Below are 19,823 nucleotides of genomic sequence, written 5' to 3'. Positions count from 1 at the left end.
CAGCGCTCCCCAGCGGGCCCCCAGCCCCGCGGAGCCCACTCCCCGCTTGGGGCCAGGGCCGGCGATGCCTGGCACGGCAGCGGCGGTGGCCGCGGCTGCTGCTGCTACTGCCACCGCTGCCACAGCTGCTGGCCCCGGCCGGGGCCGGGGGCTCCAGTCTCCGCAGTGGGGCTGAGCCCGCAGCCCCGCCCCCCGAGCCTGAGGCCGCTGCTCCGCCGGGCGCCGGGCCTCCTCCGCCCGCGCCTCCGCCCCAGGAGCTGGAGCCAAGCGGGGAGCCCGGGCCCCGCGCCCAGGCCCGGACCATGCATGGCCACCGAGTCCCGGGGGGCGCCGGGCCTTCGGATCCCCAACACCCGGCCACGAATCCCCCAGGCGCAGCTCCATTGGCCTGTGCCGACTCGGACCCTGGAACCTCGGAGCCCGGACTACCCGTGCGCAGAGGCTCAGGCTCGACTCTTGGCGGCCCTCTGGATCCCCAGTTTGCCGGACCCTCGGACACTAACCTGGGTCCTGCTCCAGGGCCCCGGGTCTTGCCCTGCGGCCCCAGTCCACAGCACCACCGGGCCCTGCGCTTCTCCTACCACCTGGAGGGCTCGCAGCCTCGGCCTGGTGAGTGATCCAGAAGGCATGGGAGCTCGGGCCAAAGGCCTGGTACTGGGAGCGGGTTCTTGTTCTCGGGCTCTCCAAGCCCCACCTCAGGGCTGCCTGCTCACCCTGGCCTCTTGGGTCCCCTCAACCCCAATTCCCTCCCCTTATCCCTCCACCTCCTGTCCAGTCCGTTCAACCTCTGTTCCCTGACTCTTCTTTCTGTCCCTGGTGCCCATCAACCCTGCAGACCCCTTTCTCTTCTATCTGTTGAGGCTACTGGGAGAGGAAGCACTTCAAGAAAAAGAGACAGTATTGCAAGACAGAAGTGGGGATTGGTAGGGGGAGTTTAGTTGGGGGAATGGGAGAAAAGGAGTCTCCCATTAGCCAAGTGCCTACATTGTGCAAGGCACGGAACTGGGTGCTTAACATAGGTTCTCATTTCACCTTCAGGAGCCCTCTGTTGAGTGGATATGTTAGCCCCATTTTGTTGGAAGGGAGGGAACTGAGACTCAGAGAAGTTAAATAATTTGCCCAAGGTTGCACAGCCACTATGGAATCTGAATTCAAAACCAGATCTGAGTCCAAAGTCTATGGTCTTTCCACTATCCCAAACTCAGGCTGGAGACCATGAAAGTAATGCCAAGCCTTCTGCTTATGTGATTTTCTCCTGTACTATTCAGCAGGCCTGGAGTATGAGTGGAAAAAAAAAAAAAAGAGGGACGGGTGGATTGATCCAAGGTTGGGGTTGTGCCAGGTGTGTGTGGTAGGAGGACAAGGGAAGGGAGGAGCAGAAGGTGCTGATGAGAGAGAAAGGTGAAGATGTGGGTCTTGGGGGTCAGACTGGAGGAGAAGGGCTTGAGAGGTGGGTAGAGGGAGACAGTGGGAAGGTCAGAAGGGCAGAAACCAGTTGTAGCAAAGCTGGAGAGCTATGGGCCATGAGGTTGTTTGTGGGGATAAATCAGAATGGTTGCTCAGATTTGCAGAGGTGGAGCAGCTCTAGGTCAGGCTGGGGCCACAGACTACTGCCTGAAGAGGCCTGTGAACTGCACAGCCTTAAGTGTCTGAAGAGCCCAGCAGGCCTCCTCCATATGGGGACATTCTCATTGGGCCTAAGCTCAGGAGCCATGGAGAAAGAGCAGTGCACATCTGCTCTGCCTTCCACTGAGACTAAAGGAGTTGTTGAGCCTAAGGGCTTTCAGGACTCACATCTGGCTCCACAGGTCTTTGGGATGGTAGCCAGCACCAGGTAACACTAATGAAGCATAAAACAATGAAAGGATGAGCCCCTTGGGCTGTCATGACCTTGGGCTAGTCATGGAGCCTCTGGGAGATTTCAGGCAACTCCCTCCTTGTGGACTGGGGATAGCCAGTCTGACAACAGGCCCTTAACACCAACACCCTACCCTGCTTATTGCTTCTGCTGGTTTTCCAAGCTCCCCTTGACAGATGCTGTGTGAAGGGGGCTACTCATACTTTAATGTAGCTTCTTCTTTCAGATCCCAAAACACCCACGAGCACTCCCACCCTACTTAGGGCCTTTGCATTTGCTTTGCCTTCTGCCTTGTAGCTAGCTCTTCCCCTAGTCCTCCACCTAGTTTGCTCCTCATCTTTTGGGTCTCAGCTCAGATGTCACCTCCTCCAAGAGACCTTTCCTAACCACTTTAGATAGGACCACTTGTGAGTCTCTATCACAGCTGCCAGTATGCTTCCCATCCTTGTACTTAATACAATCTGAAATCACCTTATTGTGTGGTCTACTTGTTTATTGCCCATCTTCCTCCACTAGAATGTGAGCTCCACGAGGGCAAGGGAATTGTGTCTGTGTTGTTCACTATTGTATCCCCGGTGACTAGCATAGTGCCCAGCACACAGAAAGTGCTCAATAAATCTTTGTTGAACAAATGCCTGAACAGATACTACATGAGCACATAGGTCCTCATAACTATAGCTTAAGAGAAGGACCCTGACTTCCTGCCCTCCATATACTCTTGGTCTGAGAGTTAGTAGCTGGGAGCATCTAGACCCCTGGTCCTTGACCTGTCTGATTTTTCCAACCCCCCCCCCACCACCACAAAAGCAGCACAGCATTCCCAAGATCCTTTTTCCAAGTGAAGTATCTGCCTCTGTAATTGCATGGTGGGTGTTTTTTTTTGTTGTTTTTTTTAAGTGAGGATTGGGCATAAAAAGGGTATCAGGGAGGGACCTGGTCTCCCATCCAAACATTCATAACTGACTCACTGTGTGACCCCAGGTGACTGACTTCTCTTTTCTGAGCCTCAATTGCCTTGTCTAGAGAATGCCATGAGGAGACTGTGAGGTACTGGTTGCAAAGCCTGCAGCATGGTTTAAACCCTCAGTAACCAGGAGTTTAAAAAAAAAGAAAATAATAAGAAGAGTGGAAAACCTTTTGAAGAGGAGGTGGAGGAATTACTCAAGCACTGGCAAGGCGGGTGCTGGGCCATGTGATTCACAGTAGCATGGGTTGTGAGAGGCCCGCCTCCCCCACTGCCCAGCCAGCCCAGGGGTAGGCACAAGTGACTTGCTTCTTTCTCCACTGGACTAGCCTATAATTGGCTCAAAGAGGGCAGGGTTGGTGGTTGTAGGGTGTGTGTGTGTGTAAGAGGGGGAGAGAGGGTTTCCTGAACTTCAATTAAAGGGTTGAAACATTTTAATCCACATGTTAAGATTTCAGTATGCCTGCTGACTTCCTCCCTTACACTGCTGAGGCCTTATTGAATCACCATCCTTAGGGCCCAGTGGCCTAGGCCTGCAAGGTGGTGGTGGGGAGGCTTTTAAAAATAATGATTATATCTTATCTGTATGAAAAGCCTTGAATTGCTTCCAAGTCCTTTCTCTTTTAGCTGTCCTATCTGATTCCTGGTGAAGGAAGGGACAGTTATTATGCCCATTTTCCAGGTTGATAAAACTTAAGGCTTCAATTGGGTCATTGGGATAACCCAGTGAGTTGCCACAGGGGCTTTGAGAGGGTTGGAAAGGGTACAGGTTTGCTCATAGGGATTTAAGAGAATCCTATCCTTTTTCCCATGGTTGATGTCTAGAATGTTCTTCCAAATACTGGAGGTTTGGGGGAACTCAGGGCCTGACCTAGCTCAAAAGAGTTGCATGTAGTGTTAGAGCCTTTTTGCGGGTAGTAGGGGAAACAGCCAATTTGGGAGACAGCAGGAAAGGCTGGATCTTTCTGATTTGGAGTCTGGGGAGGGTCTAAGGGTATAATTCAGTTGTAGCGTACTTGCCTAGCATGTGCGAGGTCTTGGTTCCATCCCTACCACTGAAAAAATAGTGGAACTGGGAAAGACCCTAGACACTGTCTGGTTCTGGGCCTCCCAAACTGAGTGAGCATCAGAATCCCTTGTTTATCATAAAAAGAAATAAAAGCTATTCCCAGACTCAAACTCAGAGTTCCAGAGTCTTGGGGTTGGAACCCAGGGATCAAGTTTTAAAAAGTTCTCAGGTGATTATGATGCATGGCCTAGAGTTGGAAACCACTAGCCAAGCCCAATTTCCAGTTGAGGCAGTGGAAGCTTAGAGAGGCAGTGATTTAGCCATGGTCCTATAGTGAGTCAGCATCCTGATGGCCAGGAGAATTCATTGCCCCCCCCCCCAGGGCCTTATATGGAACTCCCACAGTTTACTCTCAGTCCAGAAGGGAGACATGGGATCTAAGATAAAGGGAGTGAATCAATCCCTCACCCACATACACACAAACACTGGTTACCTCAGTTTACCTCTAACCCCAGCTCTTGTGAACAGCTGTCATTTGGCAGTTTCCAATTAGAAGGGAGTTGTAGTTCTGGTACTCTGGGGAGATGAAATCCTGATATCAGTAGTGCCCAGCACAGGGCCTGGCCCAAGGGAAAGGTCCTAGAGGGGTGTCAAGAATTGTAGAACTAGAGAGGAACATGGAGGACAGTTTATGCAGGAGGTTTGGTGAGAGCAAAAACACCAAGACATGGGGTACTGAGTGGGGCTGGTATTGGGAGGAGTAGAGGGATAAGTTTGGTAAGGGGGCTTTCTCCTGAGTGCAGTCAGTAGTCACTGAAGGGTTTATTAACGGGAGAATGATGTGCTCAGATATGGGGGTTTGAAGCTCCCCATAAGTATACATGGAGAATGGATGAAAAGGGTACAAGCAGGGAGACAGGCAGGTGGGTATTGCAGTCGTTTCAGAGACAGGTGATGGTAGTTCTCATTAGAGTAACAGCAGGTAGGGAAAGTATGATCTGAGAAACATTTAGATGCTAACATGGACAAGCCTTGATAGTCAGATGTAGAGGCTGCAGAAGAGGGGAAAGGGCAGGGTGGCTCAGGATTGTTTTCTGAGACCAACCCACAGACTTGATGAATGATGGTGGGGTCATGTACATGCAAGAGAAGGAGCAGATTTAGGGGAAAATAGTGAGTTGTGTTTGAGACATGGTGAGATTGAGAGGCCTGGTGGGGACATCAAAGTAAAGATGGATTCAAAATCTCATAATGGTCTGGGCCAGAGATATTTGGGAGTTTTCACCACCAACACATCCCATGGACCACATGGTGTCTCATAGAGAGATATGTATGGCTCTGAGGGCCAGTCCCATCCTTGAAGACAGTGAGGGCAGCAGAGTCACATTCAGGTGAATCACTCATTACCTGCCCAAAGTTTGCCCTATAAATGTGTCTTTTTTGTGGAGGAGCAGGGGTTTTTTTGTTTTTGTTTTTAATTTTGGGTGCTGGGGATTGAACCCAGAAACACTTTACCGCTAAGCAATGTCTCTAGTCCTTTTTATATTTTACTTTGAAATAGCGTCTTGCTAAGTTACTGACGACCTCTCTAAGTTGCTGAGGCTGGTCTCAAACTTGTGATCCTCCTGCTTTAGCCTCCTGAGTTGCTGGGATTACAGGCATGTGCCACTGTGCCCAGCTGTAGGGGAGCAGTTTTTAAAATGTGTGTGGAGCTGAGACCTATTTCACATACACCCAGGGTAGCTGACTTTTGCAAAGAACTGAGGAAGTACTCCTGAAAGTCAAGCCAAATACTGGTAAAGTAAATTCATATGGCTTCCTCAATGTTTCCCCTGTTGAGGGAATCCTGAGAGGCCACAGAGGGGGTTTGCTCATTGAAAGGAGAAGAGAGGGCTGAGGACAGGAGGTGTCCTAGTGGGCTCTGAAGGGTGTTTTGGAAAATAGTAGGTCAGATTCTAGGGGGAGGGATGTCTGGGAAAAGACCCAGATTTGGTTCCTAGTCAGCTGGGGCCTTCCAAATAAACACAACAAAATTAAAAGACCCTGGTTAGCTGGACAAAGGACTTCCCCAGACAGAACTAAAAGAATCAGCTGGGCACAGTGGTCTATAACTGGAATCCCAGTGTCTAAGGAAGCTGAGGCAGGAGAATTGCAAGTCTGAGGCCAGCCTCAGCATACAAGTGAGGCCCTAAACATCTCAATGAGACTTTGTCTCAAAATAAAAAATAAAAAGTGCTGAGAATGTAGCTCAGTGGTAAGCCACCCCTGGGTTCAATACCAGTAACAAAAAGGGAAGAAGAATTGAGGTTTCCAAATGTAGATTCTCATCATCTCCTGAGTCCTTTCAGGTCCTGTACCTCAGGGAGAGCCCAGGTATGGCTGCCTGCTCCCTGAAGATGAGTAGCTAAGATTGCACCAGACACAAGCCATGAGTTTCTGGGGGCCAGATAACTAAATGCCTTAGACAGATGTGGAGCTGGCCAGACACTGGCTGGGAGGGACTAGGACCTGTCTGGAATGAGGGCAGGAAGCAAAGTCTGCCATTGGCTAGCCCCTCAGGTTTAAGTACCCTCATCTTGAGAGCAGACATCTTTGGAGCAAGAAACCAGCCTCTTGGAGCTCTAGTGTCCAGTTCCTTGAACCTGGAAGGCATCATGCCTCCCAAACACCTGGAAACAAGGTTGCAGGGCAGCAGCTGAAGGAACCTCAGTACTCCTGGCTCTACTATTGGTTCATTGTTCCTCTAGGCTTCTTCTCCCCACTCAAGGCCTTAGTTTCTCCATCTATAATATCACAGACCTGCTTTTTCCCACTTGTTAAGCATATGATGTCATCCATAAATACTTGGTGAGCAAATAATTGAGAAAGAAGGGGTAGGAGGTCATTTCTTTAACATGTGTCCATTGAGTGCCTTCTACATGCTAAGTTCTGAGCTGGGTGCTGGGTGGGCAACAAGAGAGGTACAATCCTTGTTCTCAAGGAGCTCATTTCTATCAGGAAAGGCACACTACAAATAATTCCAAGCAAGGATGCTGCAGGAACACATGGGGAGGAGGCAGGGAAAAGAGGACTCTTGAGTTGAGACCTGAAGGGATAAATAGCAGTCCAGAGGTAAGAAGAAGTGGAAAAGTGGTTCAGGCCACGGGAACAACATGTGCCCAAGCCCCAGGCAGAAGAGAGCACTTTCGAGGAACAGACAAGAGGCCATTGTGGCTGGAGATTGGGGGTGGGGAAGTGTTCATGAGCTTAGGCTTTCCTTGTCCCTGTGCTCAGGAGTTTGTAGTTCACCCCCAAGGCAAGGGGAGCTCTTCAGAGGCTGAAGGAATTGAAGGGGCTGTGTTCTCCAAAAGCTGGCTGTGTTGTAGAGAGTGCCTTGAAGAGGGCCCTGCGGATGCAAGGGAAATTACTTAGGAGGCTGGAGGGGGGCAGTGTATGGATTCTCCAGCTACTGAGGGAGCCTCAGCTGCAGAACTTGGGAACTTGCTGGATGTGTGACTTGAGGGAGGGGCAGGAGTGGTGGAGAAAGCCCAGTTTGGGACTTGGGGAAGTGAGTAGAGGGAGGTGCTGCTCTTGGGATGGGGAAGGCAAGAGGAGCAGACTAGAGTGGGGTTAGCAGTGTGGTTGATTTAGGATGCACCGAGGAGTCCAAAGTCAGGATATCTAGGTGAGAGCGCCCAACCGACATCAGCTGTGCCTATGTGGGCTCCAGAGTAAAGTTAGGAGGGTGAGGGGCACACGTGTGTGGCTGAAGCCTCCAGGGAGCAGCAGGCTCTTCCAGGTGCCAGTGGCTTTTAGTTGTCTGTACTGCATCCCCGTGGCCCCTGAAGGGAAGGGGTTAAGTCACGGAGGGAAGGCGCCTGTGGAAAGCGGGAAAGGCGGGACTGGCAGGGCTGGCCCCTGGGAGCTGCAGCTGGCATAGAAGCCTTTCCGCCCGGGGCCTGCTAGGCCCGCGCCGCCACCGCTGTGGACGCTGCTGCTGCTGCCGCCACCACCGCCCACGCTGCCGCCTTCACCTTCACCTTCACCTTCCCTGCTTCCCCTCCAGCTTCTTTTTGGCTCCCCTGAGCGGGGCCTCCCTACCTAATGCATTCCAGGTGTAGACGCCGCCCCTCCCCCACCCCGGGGCCGCAAGGGAGGGGGGCAGGGAAGGCGTGGGTCTTTTTCTTGCTGTGCATCTCTTAGGGTGAGTCTCCCGGTGTCACTGACTGACTGCTGCTCTCTCTGGAGAGTGTCTTCAAGGATCCCTTTTCTTCAGGCCCGTGTCTCTGGCATGGGATGGCAAGAGGGAGAGTCCCCTCAGACCCAGGTCTGATTCTTTCTAAAGTTTCATGTGACCTTGAGAAAGTCACCTCACCTCTCTGAACCTCGGTTTTCTCATCTGTAAAATGGGGTTGAAATTCCTACTTCCTAGGGCTGTTTTAAGGATTAAATGTTACAGGCAGAGCCCAGAGCCCTCAGCATGGCACACTGCAGTATGGTTCAACAAGTGGCCCTGGCCTGCTCTTTTTCTCCTTGACCCTTTGCTTTTCTGGGTCTGCATCCATGTGGATCTCTTTGTCTCTGTCTCCCTTCTGACTTGTCCCCTCCCTTTGCTCTGTGTGTGTGTATCTGGGTCTCTAGTTTTCCTGTCTTCTCCCTCCTTTCTTTGTCCCAGTGTCTTTCACTATCAAGTGTCTTTTTCCCTCATAGTCTTTCTGTGTCTCCAACTTTCAGATTTGACTGGGCCGCTGGTGCATGGGAAGGGAGATGGGTGGGTGTTGGGGTCCCTAGGGTTGAGGCAGGGGTCAGAGGGACCATCCCGTTGTGGCTTTGTCCTCCCAGGGAGGGGAATCCCAGCCAGCGTGGCAGCCCTAGCACTGGGTAATTACTGCCCCCAGTGCTCCCAGCTGCAGTTCCACTCCCTTCCCTTCCTGTCCTCTGAAGTCCCCAGCTCCTCCCCGGGGTGGAGCTACCACCCCCTATCCTTCTCTGGCCTCTGGTCCAAAGAAACAGAGGAGGTGGCCAGGCCTTCACAGCAGTCAAGCCACTGGATGAGGGATGGACTGCTTGTGCTCTCATGTGACTGTGGTGTGCATGTTTGTGTGTGTGTGTGCGCGCGCGTGCGCACGCACATGTGCCTGGCTGTCCGCCTGTGTTTGTCCCCATGGGTCTTCTTTGTGTCTTAATGTTCTTGTTTTTGTATGTCTGTATGTTTTCATGTGTGTTTTTGGGTCTAGATATATTGTATGTTCCAGATAGTATGTCACCTTAACTCAATCGAAACATGTGGAGGTTTCTAGATGTTTCTGCATATGGGTGTCTATATATCTAGTGTCTGTCTGTCTGTTTCTGTGTGTCCCCTATAGGTCTATGTCTTTTTTTTTTAAGTACCGGGAATTGAACCCAGGGTGTTTAACCACAGAGGCACATCCCCAGCCCATTTTTATATTTTATGTAGAGACAGGGTCTTGCTGAATTTCTAAGTGCCTTGCTAAGTTCCTGAGCCTTTTTTGAACTTGCAATCCTCCTGCCTCAGCCTCCTTGGTCCCTGGGATTACAAGCATAAGCCACCTCACTTAATATAGGTCTATGTCTTGATGGTGGTGGTTGGTCAGTGGGGTAGGGATGCTGCCTGCGTTCATCTTTTGGTCTCCCCTGCCCCTTCTTCCTGTTCTAGAGCCTTCTTGTAAACCCAAAGCTCTCTGTCCTTTAGACACATATTTCAACCATACCACCCTCCAAAGTATCCATAATTTTGCCCACTCTTCTTTCCTTGTCTGTGGGTCCATCTCCATATATTAAAAAAAAAAAAAACACCCTATCCTGAACAGCTCAACTAAAAACTACCTCCTTTATAAAAATTTCTCTCCACTGCATCTAAATGTGATTTCTTTCCTAAGTTATCAAACATTCACTGAAGATGTATTCTATGACTCTGGACATAGACACACTTGGGATACGGCTCCAGTTCAGTTACTATTAGCTGGGTATCCTCAAATAGGTTATTTTGCTTTTTATTTTTTTGGTTGTTGCTGTTGGTGGTTAGTTGTTTTGTTTGTTTGTAGTATTGTGAATTGAATCCAGGGGCATTCTATCACTAAGATATATCCCCAGCCATATTTATTTATTTATTTATTTTGTAGTGCTGAGGATTTAATCCAGGGGTGCTCTACCACTGAGCTGTACCCTCAGCCCTTGAGACAGTGTCTCACTAAATTGCTGAGGGACACACTAAATTGTTGAGGCTGGCTTCAAATTTGTGATCCTCCTGCCTCAGGAGGAGTTGCTGGGATTATAGGCATGCACCATGGCACCCAGTTTATTTCGTTTCTTTGTGTCTCAGTTTCCTCATCTGTACACAGAGTAGGAGGATGGCACACAGGAGAGTATCAAGACAATGCCTGACCTAGAATAGGTGTTCAACAAATAGTTGAATTGTTATACCTTGTATTTCCCACTAAAATATTATCAGCATAGGTGACTGCTGTGGTGCACACCTGTAGTCCCAGAGACTCAGGAGGCTGAGGCAAGAGAATTGAAAGTTCAAGGCCAGTCTTGGCAACACAACTTAGTGAGACTCTATCTCTAAAAATATTTAAAAATAACTGGGGGTATAGCTCAGTGGCAGAGTATTCCTGGGTTAAATAGCCAGTACCACACACAAGAAAAATTAACAGCTTGAGTTCCAGAGAATTCAGAATTTTCTTAGAATCCCCTGCTCTTTTCTTTAGGCATCCTGTGCAGGGCAGAAGGTGAACGGAGCCAGATAGAAAAAAAAAAGCAGATTCTAATTTGATGAATTCCTGAAAAGTATTGCATAGGCCAATTTCCTGGGCCTCCTCAGGCCCAACAGAGACCAGGTACTTCCAGGAGGTGGAACAGGCTCCTCCCTAAGACCAGAGCATGCCTTGTAGGGCAAAAGCTGAACAGCAGAAATGAAATAACTTAACTCAGATTTTGAAGTGATGACCTAAAAGTTGAATTGGATCCCAAGGTTTATTTGACCTGTTCACTGTTTTTAAAATGCAGTTTCATACAAAAATCTGGATTTCTGGATTCTCTTGAAATATTGCAAGATTTGGCAGTACATGGCCCTAGTCCTACAAGGTAAAAACAGATTGGAGGGGAGGAGCTGCTGTCCCTACTTTAGGTGAGGATGTGCTCTTCACTTTACCACAATTCATACCATTCCCTATTGCTCTTTACTATCCCATTTACAAAGGTTCTCCCTTTACATAAGGGTCCATGCTTTACAGGAAGGTCCTACACTTTACAGAAGGGACCACACTTTACTAAATAAGCATTCCTCCATTTTCCATACAAAGCTTCTATTTTGTCAGAGTCATTCAATTACTGGTAGGTCATACATTTTACAAAAGAGTTTCTATAAAACTTGCCTCATTTTACAGAATGTCCCTGCACTTTGAAGGAAGCTCTTTCATTTTACAGAAACTTCTTCCTTTTCAGAAAGGGCTTTTTCATCAGAGACTTCTATTTTATAGAAAGCTTCTCCATTTTTCAGGAGGGTATGGAGGACATACTCTTTTTTTTAAAAAAAAATATTTTTAGTTGTAGATGGACACAATATCTTTATTTTATTTATTCATTTTTTCTATGTAGTGCTGAGAATCAAACTCAGTGCTTCACGCATGCCAGGTAGGCTCTCAAAAGTATCTTCACAGTCAGGCACAGTGGTGCATGCCTGTAATCTCAGCAGCTGAGGAGGCTGAGGCAGGAAGATCACAAGTTCAAGGCCAGACTCAACAACTCATTGAGGCCCTCTGCAACTTAGCAAGATCCTATCTTGAAATTTTTTAAAAAAGGGCTGGGAATGGGCTGGAGTTGTAGGTCAGTGGTAGAGTGCTTGCCTCACATGTGTGAGGCCCTGGGTTCCATCCTCAGTACCACATAAAAATAAACAAATAAAAATAAAGATGTTTTTTAAGAAAAAAAGGGCTGGGAATGTGACTCAATGATTAAGTGCTCCTGAGTTCAGTCCTTAATAACACACACACACACACAAACACAAAGTCTTCATTCTGCAGAAAGTGCCCCCATTTTTCTGCTGAGTCCTTTATGTTCAGAAGACTAGTGGACTTAAGGGAAGGAACCTCTGGACTACCCACAGGGTTCCTGTAAACATCTCCTCCTGCACATTTCACACTTGACAGAGCTTTGTGTTTGGACTTCCAGAAAGAACATCTGCCAGGCCAAGCAAGTCCTGTGTACAGTCTGGCCTTGAAGGTGAATTGGGGCAGCTGAGCTGGAGCTCACATTCAAGGGGTAGGCAGGAAGAGGTGGGGCAGTTTTGCCTTCATCCCTTGCTTTTTCTCTCAAGCTGTGGGACTCCCCCCAACAGAGCTGGCTTCTCAAAAGGCATTTTCCTCTTTGCTGTTGTTCTTTCTTCTCCACTCCCTCTGTTCCCTTTCCCCACCCCAACCCCACCCCAGGAATTCCAACTGTCCCTGGGGCCTACCTCTCAGCCAGGAAAGGCAAAGATTTGAGGGCTGTTGGGAGAAGTTTACATCAGCTGTGAAAAGGCCTGAATGCTAGGGTCAGCTTCTGCCCACCTAACATCTCACAGATTCCTCACAAAAAAAAGCACACACATATTGTCCCAGTTTTACAAATGGGGAAATTGGGAGTTCAAGCTATGCAGCCCCTTGCCCCAGGTCACCAGGGAGTTAATGGCCAATGTCCAGTCTTGGGGCCCTAAGAGCTATCTTGAAATTAAGCCAAGGCTACAGCTGGGAGAAGAGAGAGGGGATAGTGCTGGCCAGGGAAGAGGGGAAACTGGCAGCTGAAATTCCCAGAAAGAGGTGAAGGAAAAGTAGGGTCTGGTTCCAGTGGGAATGGGCCAAAAGAGGAGTCCTTGTCCTCAAGCTCAGCTAGAAGCTGGACCTCCTCTGCCAGTAAACCCAGAAGCATGTGCTCAGGGCACCTGCCAAGCAGGGGCATACAGCAATCAGAAACAATTTTTGGAATGATTTTGCTATTTCAACAATAATAAATTGTCATGGGAAAATTTGAAACTCAGATGCAATTCTTGACACATATTTTACACTTTTGTATGGTTTGTATTTTGAATTGTGTTTGAATGGAGGAGACAGGGCATCATTGTCTTTTCACCTCTAATAGGAATACTGCCCTGATCTACAGAGCTCTTGTGGTGAAGAGGGCTGGATTCTGTGCCCATCTCTGGCTGGGTTTACTTGCATTTCTCAATGTATCAGTAGTTTTGTGCTGGGTTCAGCTTCTAGCTGAATTCAAGAGCAAGGACTCCTCTCTTTGGCCCACACCCACTGGAACTGAACCTTACTTCACTTTCCCTTCTTTCTGGAAATTTCAGAATCAAACCAGGAAGCTGCTATTATTATCTTCTTTTCCAGACATGGAACCAAGACTCAGAAAGATGGGGACTGAGAGCCACTTAGCTAGTAAATGGTGGTGTTGGAATTTCATGGGATGTTCAACTGGTAAACTCTATGCAAATAGTCCCCAATCCAAAACAAAACAACAAATTCCAAAATCTGAAACAATCTGAAAAATTCTGGTCTGAAGCATTTCAGATAAGGGATGCTCAACCTGTGTAGCATAATATTTTAGTATAAGTATGCATAAGACATGCTTACACTAAAACATCTATTTGTCATTCATGTGAAATTTAAATTTTACTGGGTGTCCTGTATTTTATCTGGCCATCTTTTTTTCCTGACCTCTCCCTCTCCTGAGCTCCCCAATCCCAACAGGCTAACCCCCTTGCACCTTCTGAGCCACCACTTAACTTTTCCTAAATGAGAGTCTCTTGTCTTTAAGATTGGGAGCTCCCTGAAGGTAACAGTCAAGATTTCCCTAACTTGGGCTGGGGGTGTAGGTCAGTGGTAGAGCACTTACGTAGCATGCAAAGCCCTGTGTTCTACACCCAGCCTGCAAAAAACAATTGCCCTTCCAGCATGCTGAGAGTCAAGAGGGGTGAAGGTGGAGCGAGGAGGATGTACACCCACCTCCACACCCACAGCAGAGCTGAGAAGAACCCAGGTGCTCTTGGGGTGCCCAGGATGTGCTTCCTGTCAGTGCCAAGAGATGTCCAAGTGGTAGTAGTGGTTGTGTATGTGTACTTTGCATGTTGTATATGAGTATATGGAATGGCTTTGTGGTTCTCTCTGCGTCTTTGAGGACTGTGTACAGTAGATGTGTCACTATATTGTTGTAGGACTTGGTGATGTGTCTTTATGGGTGTGAGGAGGCCTCCTTTGTGTCCCCTGTTCTGTTGGGCAATGAGAACTCTGGTAAACCCAGGGGTAAAAGGGCAGTGCTGGTAGAGGATCTTGTCAGGGGTATGGATTTATGTGTGAGAATGTTGTGGATTATCAACCATTTAAAAATGGGCCATTTATATTCCTGTAATCTCAGCAACTCAGGAAGCTGAAGGAGTAGGATCACAAGTTCAAGGGCAGCCTCAGCAATTTAGTAAAAACCTCAGTGACTTAATGAGACCATTTCAAAATTTGAATAAAAGTTAAAGGATTGGGTGCTGGGGTTGTAGCTCAGTGGTAGAGCGCTTAACTAGCATGTGTGAGGCACTAGGTTGAATCCTCAGCACCACATAAAAATAAATAAATAAAATAAAGGTATTGTGTCCATCTACAACTAAATTCTTTTTTTAATTAAAGAAAAAAATGAAAGGATTGGGAATGTAGCTCAATGGCAGAATACCCTGAGTTCAATCCCTAGTACAAAGAAAAAGTGGGCTGGAGAAAACTAATGTAGGACCTAGCTTGGTGCTGATTAGGTGAGTCAGTGGGAAGACCTGTGGTTTCTAGAAAGGGGAAGGGGGCATCCTACCCTGGAAGCTCCCTGAGAGCAGGAATGGGATTTTCTTATCTGCCAGCATACAGTGGACCAGGCTCAGAAATATTTATAAGGGAAATCAGATAATTCAGTAGTGTTATAAGGTGCTGCAGAGACCTAGCTGAGTAGTTTCTGTTTTTATATGGGTGTTAGGAAGTTATGGAAGGTTTTTGTGTAGATAAGTCATAAGACCAAGCTATATTATTAAAAATGCAGCCAACCACCAAGAGGGAGCAAGCCCTGGGGCCAAGGGATCCACTGAAAACAGGAGGGAAATTGGGAGTGTAGGTAAAGAAGAGAAAGGGAATACTGAAATAGGAAATGGAGGGATCTCAAACCTTTTTCCCCTTGGTGGAACCTAGCCTGGTTCTTAGCCAGACCTATACCACTAAACTTGAACCATGTAGTTTTTCCCTATAGGCAGAGTTGGGGTTGTCCCTCTTATTAACCACACTATGATTTGTGACTTTAAATCCCTGGAATCCACCCTGTCCCTCTTGGTTCCCTACTTTTCCAGCTTCCCCTTAGAAAGCAGGGTTAAGAGAAGAGTCCAGTCCAGAATCAGCCTGCCTAAAAGTCTGACATTGACTTGCTGTGTGACCTGGGGGTAGTCACTGCCTCTCTGTCTGCTTTCATCTCCACGTTAGAAACTGAGCTGAGAATCCCTTCCCCGCTCACCTGGGATTCAGCCTACTATTCTGTAGGGCTGCCTACAAGAAGGCAGAGAGAATAGAGAGACAGGGCCATGTGTGGACTCCAGGGTGAGATAGGTGAGGAAGAGCAGAGGGTCACCACACCATGAAGAATAGCAGTGGAACAGCCCCACAGGAGACCTGCTGCCCTGCTACAGACCAGGTGGGGAGGGCTTTCTTAGAGAGGCACACTTGGGTTGGGGTATGGAGAAGGGATTTGTGGGTTCCACAGGCCTAGGGAGGCATACAAGGAGCTCCTGGGGATCTTAGTACTTGTGTGTATTTCTGGAAGAGGAGGTGTCTACATTTGTTCACTTGATCTTTGACCCTATCAGCTACTCTCTTGTGTCTCACTTTCTCTGGACAAGTGTCTTTCCAACTGTGTCTCCGCCTGTGCCTCCATCCAGGTGATTCATCCTCCTCAACCCCACGCCCAGGGGGAGGGCAGGGCAGGATCAGCCAGGATGTGCTGAGCAGGGCAGAGTAAGCAGCTCAGCTAAGCTGAGAGGAGCACCTCCTCAGTCCTGGCCAGGCCCTAACTGCTCAAGTGGGCAAGGAAGTGAGGAAACTGTACCCAAAGCAAGGTACGGGTTGGAAGGGTGGGGGGGAGTGCTTGGCCTGGGACACCATGTTCCCTCAGCTAGAAAGGGCCCTTGGCCCAAGTCTCCTGGGGCTTACCTGGCCCAGGTATAGCGTGGGTGGGGTCAGGGGCATAAGGAAGGTTCTGGAATCCTGTGAGTTGAATATTCTTTCCTTCCAAGACTCAGAGACTTAAAAATCCCTTAAAACTCTGCCTTTATGACCTTGTAAGGGAGGATATGGATATCTCTGTGTGCCACTGCTATATCTTTTTGTAGTGGAGATGATTGTTTACCAGGAGGAGGCAAGTGTCTTATGTCTGTGTGTATCCCAGGGCTAAGACTCTAATGTTTATTTCATGAGTGTGACATAGTAAATTATGTTATGTCTGTGATTCTGTGTTCATGTATCTGAGTAAGTAGTTGTCATTGTGTGAGGTTGTGTCTGGCCTGGTATAATTGACCCCCATGGCTAGTCTTTATGTTTAACCATGTTTGCAGATGTGTGGAGGTACATTATAATGTATATCAACTCCATGATTCTGTAAATTGAGATAGAGTTAAATGACACTGTGTATTTTTATGATTCAATGGAACCATGTTTGAGGGATGTATAATAAGGTATATGATGGTATGTGTTTAGGTGATTATCATGAAATGGTAGATTAGCCATTATGTGAGTACCTTTGTAACTGTGTATGACCATGTTTTCAGGTAAATATGATACCATGATCCTGTGTGATCATATGTGAGATCATAACTTCAGGTCTTTGTAACTGCATATGACCAGACAGACTTTCAGGAGTATAATGACCTGTGTTTGATGTTTGAATTTATGTGGCCTTACAGTTGTGTAAAACTATAAATAACACCATGTGCTTTTGTGACAGAGTGGAACCATTTGTGACTGGTCGTTGATGAGACTGTCACACAGTTAACAGACCTTTTATGGCTATGAGAGTCCAAGTAACTGTGGCACAACATAACTGGCAATGTGTGCCACTGGTAGCTCTAGAAGCTCTGAACTACTGTTCACTCTCTTGTCCTCACACCTGCTTTCCTGCGTCTTTCCCTACACAAGCACCTTTTATGGCTCCCTTCTGCCACAGGATAGATGTCCAACTCCTCAGCCTGTCATCCAAGCTTTATCCCCTTCTCTCTGGCCCCACCTGACTTCTCTGTAATATGAGGCATTCCTACGGCCCCCTCCCCAGTCAAGACCGCGTGTCAACCCTAAGAGACCCTTCACTGCCTTCCAGACTGAAATTTCTCTTGTGTCACCATCATCTCCAAGGCCCCAAACAGGTGGGTTTAGGAGGCCCTAAACTAAGGGAGGAGGGACAATACAAAAAGACTTCCTGTTTTTCTGAATTTGCTGCTTGCTCTTTTAAACTCATTCTGGTGACCTGAACTCAGAATTCTGGATGTGTGTGTCAGGGGTGGCATATGTGTTGGTATGTGTTGATGTGAAAGTAGACGAGACTAACACAGATTGGTGAGACACTGTTTTTTGTTGTTGTTGTTGGAGGTTTTTTCAGTGCTAGGGATTGAACCCAGGGGCACTTTAACAGTAAGCTACATTCCCAGTCCTTTTTATATTTTGTTTTGGGATAGGGTCTCACTAAATTGCCAAGTCTGGCTTCCTGCCTCAGCCTCCCGAGTTACTGGGGTTTTAAGAAGCAAAACTTTTGCTCATGAAACACAGTTTCATCATTTTTAAGCTCACTCAGCTGTACAAAATTGTAGACAAAAAAGTTCAAATATTCTCATAGCCTTAAAAAACAGGTTGAAGCCAGGAATGGTGACATACCTGTAATCTTGGTGAAATTAACCATCAATTTAGTGAGACCCTCAGTAATTTAGCAAGACCCTGTCCCCAAATCCCAAGATGTTTATGTTTCTTTTCTTTCTCTTTTTTTTTTTTTTTTTTTTGTACTGGGGATTGAACCCAGGGGCACTCAACAGCTGAGCAACATCTCCAGCCCTTTTTACATTTCATTCTGAGACAGGGTCTCACCACGTTTCTTGGGCCCTCGCTAAATTGCTGAGACTGGCTTTGAACTCGAAATTCTCCTGCCTCAGCCTCCAGAGCCACTGGAATTATAGGCATATGCCACCATGCCTGGCTCTATCTCAAAATTAAAAAAAAAAAAAGGCTGAGGATGTAGCTTAGTAATAAAACACCCTTGGGTTTAATCCCCAGTACAAAAAAAAAAAAAAAAAAGATAGAAAATGGTTTATGCCAAGCATACCCACTGTAACTGTATAAACAAATGCTACAAATATACAAACTTTAGGGTGCTCATTCCCATCCCCAGCCTGATTAAACTCCCTAATAGTAATGTCCACTGATATACATGAAATCAATGCCCTAATCACAAAGAACTCTTATCTGTTGATGAAAACAATCAGCCCAAGCCCTAGGCCTGGCTTCACATCTGAGGGCTGGGGTAGGGGTTTCCCAGCAGTGCATTGTGGCCATAAAAGGGGCTCCATGAAACCCAATACCCAAGATACCTGCTAAGACATGGAACTCCCCTTTGGAGTAAAGTTAGTTGCTTCACATCCAGTTTCTCCCTTTCTGCAGGGCTGCACCAGGGAAACCGGATCCTGGTTAAAAGCTTGTCCCTTGACCCTGGCCAGAGCCTTGAGCCTCATCCAGAAGGCCCCCAGCGGCTTCGCTCAGATCCAGGCCCCCCCACTGAAACCCCTAGCCAGCGTCCTTCACCACTGAAGCGGGCACCAGGCCCAAAGCCACAGGGTAAGTGCTTCCAGAAAGAGCTGAAAAATGGCCCAGGGGAGGGGATAAAGGAGAGAAGTTAACCAGTGTCAGAGGGAGGGCTTGTTAAAACAAGAGGCCCTGTGGTCTCAGAGAGAGTGCTACCTACCCAGCAGGCAGAGGATTGTGGCCTGGGGTGAATGTGCACTGGGATCTCACCTCAGGCCTGCTCTGTGCCTACCTCAAACAAAAACAAAAGAAAAAAAAATCCCACAAAACTGGGGTTTGTAGAGAGGGAGGTAGCCTGGTCATATAGCCACCCCTAAACCCAGCTCATTGAGGTATCTCTTCTCTTCCTCAACCTCTCTAGTCCCCCCAAAGCCCAGCTACCTGCAGATGCCCCGGATGCCCCCCCAACCTGAGCCTATCCCTCCTCCGCCATCCCGCCCACTACCTGCGGACCCCCGAGTGGCCAAGGGTCTGGCCCCCAGGGCAGAGGCCAGCCCCAGTTCTGCAGCAGTATCCTCACTGATTGAGAAGTTTGAAAGGTAAGTCTGGTACCTCTAGGACCTTGTGGGGAATGGATTGGGATAGGAAGGGATGGTTTTAGGAGAGGCCTCTCAGTCAACCTCATACCCTGCTTCCATATGTGTCCGCCACCAACTTCAGAGAACCTGTGATTGTCACCTCGGATAGGCCAGCCCCTGGCCCCTGTCCAGGTCCCCCAGAGCCAGCCATGTTGCCACAGCCACCCCCGCAACCACCAGTGTCCCAGCTCCCTGAGGGTGAGGCCTCCCGCTGCCTGTTCCTGCTGGCTCCTGGGCCTCGGGATGGTGAGAAGGTACCTAACCGTGACAGCGGCATCGACAGCATCAGCTCACCATCCAACAGTGAAGAGACCTGCTTTGTCAGTGATGATGGGCCTCCCAGCCACAGCCTCTGTCCTGGGCCCCCTGCCCTGGCCAGTATGCCTGTTGCTTTGGCCGACCCCCACCGGCCTGGCTCCCAGGAGGTTGACAGTGACCTGGAAGAAGAGGATGATGAAGAAGAGGATGAGGAGAAGGACAGAGAAATCCCAGTGCCTCCAATGGAGAGACAGGAGTCTGTGGAGGTACTGATCTGTGTTCACCAAGAGACAAGACCTTGCAGAGAAACCAGGAACCTGGCTTTTGT

At 48.3% G+C, this 19,823-nt stretch overlaps 1 protein-coding gene across 1 annotated transcript in view; it reads left to right on the top strand.

Annotated features, from left to right (window-relative positions):
• Window positions 1-299: 299 nt before the first annotated feature.
• FGD1 (FYVE, RhoGEF and PH domain containing 1) overlaps window positions 300-19,823 on the top strand; it is a 41,387-nt gene continuing 21,863 nt past the window's right edge. The window contains exons 1-4 of the mRNA XM_081276774.1: window positions 300-609; window positions 18,519-18,692; window positions 19,021-19,198; window positions 19,320-19,761. Coding sequence (XP_081132900.1) covers window positions 303-609; window positions 18,519-18,692; window positions 19,021-19,198; window positions 19,320-19,761 — 1,101 coding nt within the window. The 5' untranslated portion in view covers window positions 300-302. The remainder of the gene's footprint in view (window positions 610-18,518; window positions 18,693-19,020; window positions 19,199-19,319; window positions 19,762-19,823) is intronic.

This window comes from Spermophilus citellus, assembly GCF_964194105.1.
Source record: "Spermophilus citellus genome assembly, chromosome: X".
In the NCBI taxonomy this organism is placed as follows: Eukaryota; Metazoa; Chordata; class Mammalia; order Rodentia; family Sciuridae; genus Spermophilus; species Spermophilus citellus.
This window is presented reverse-complemented; position numbering and strand designations above follow the sequence as displayed.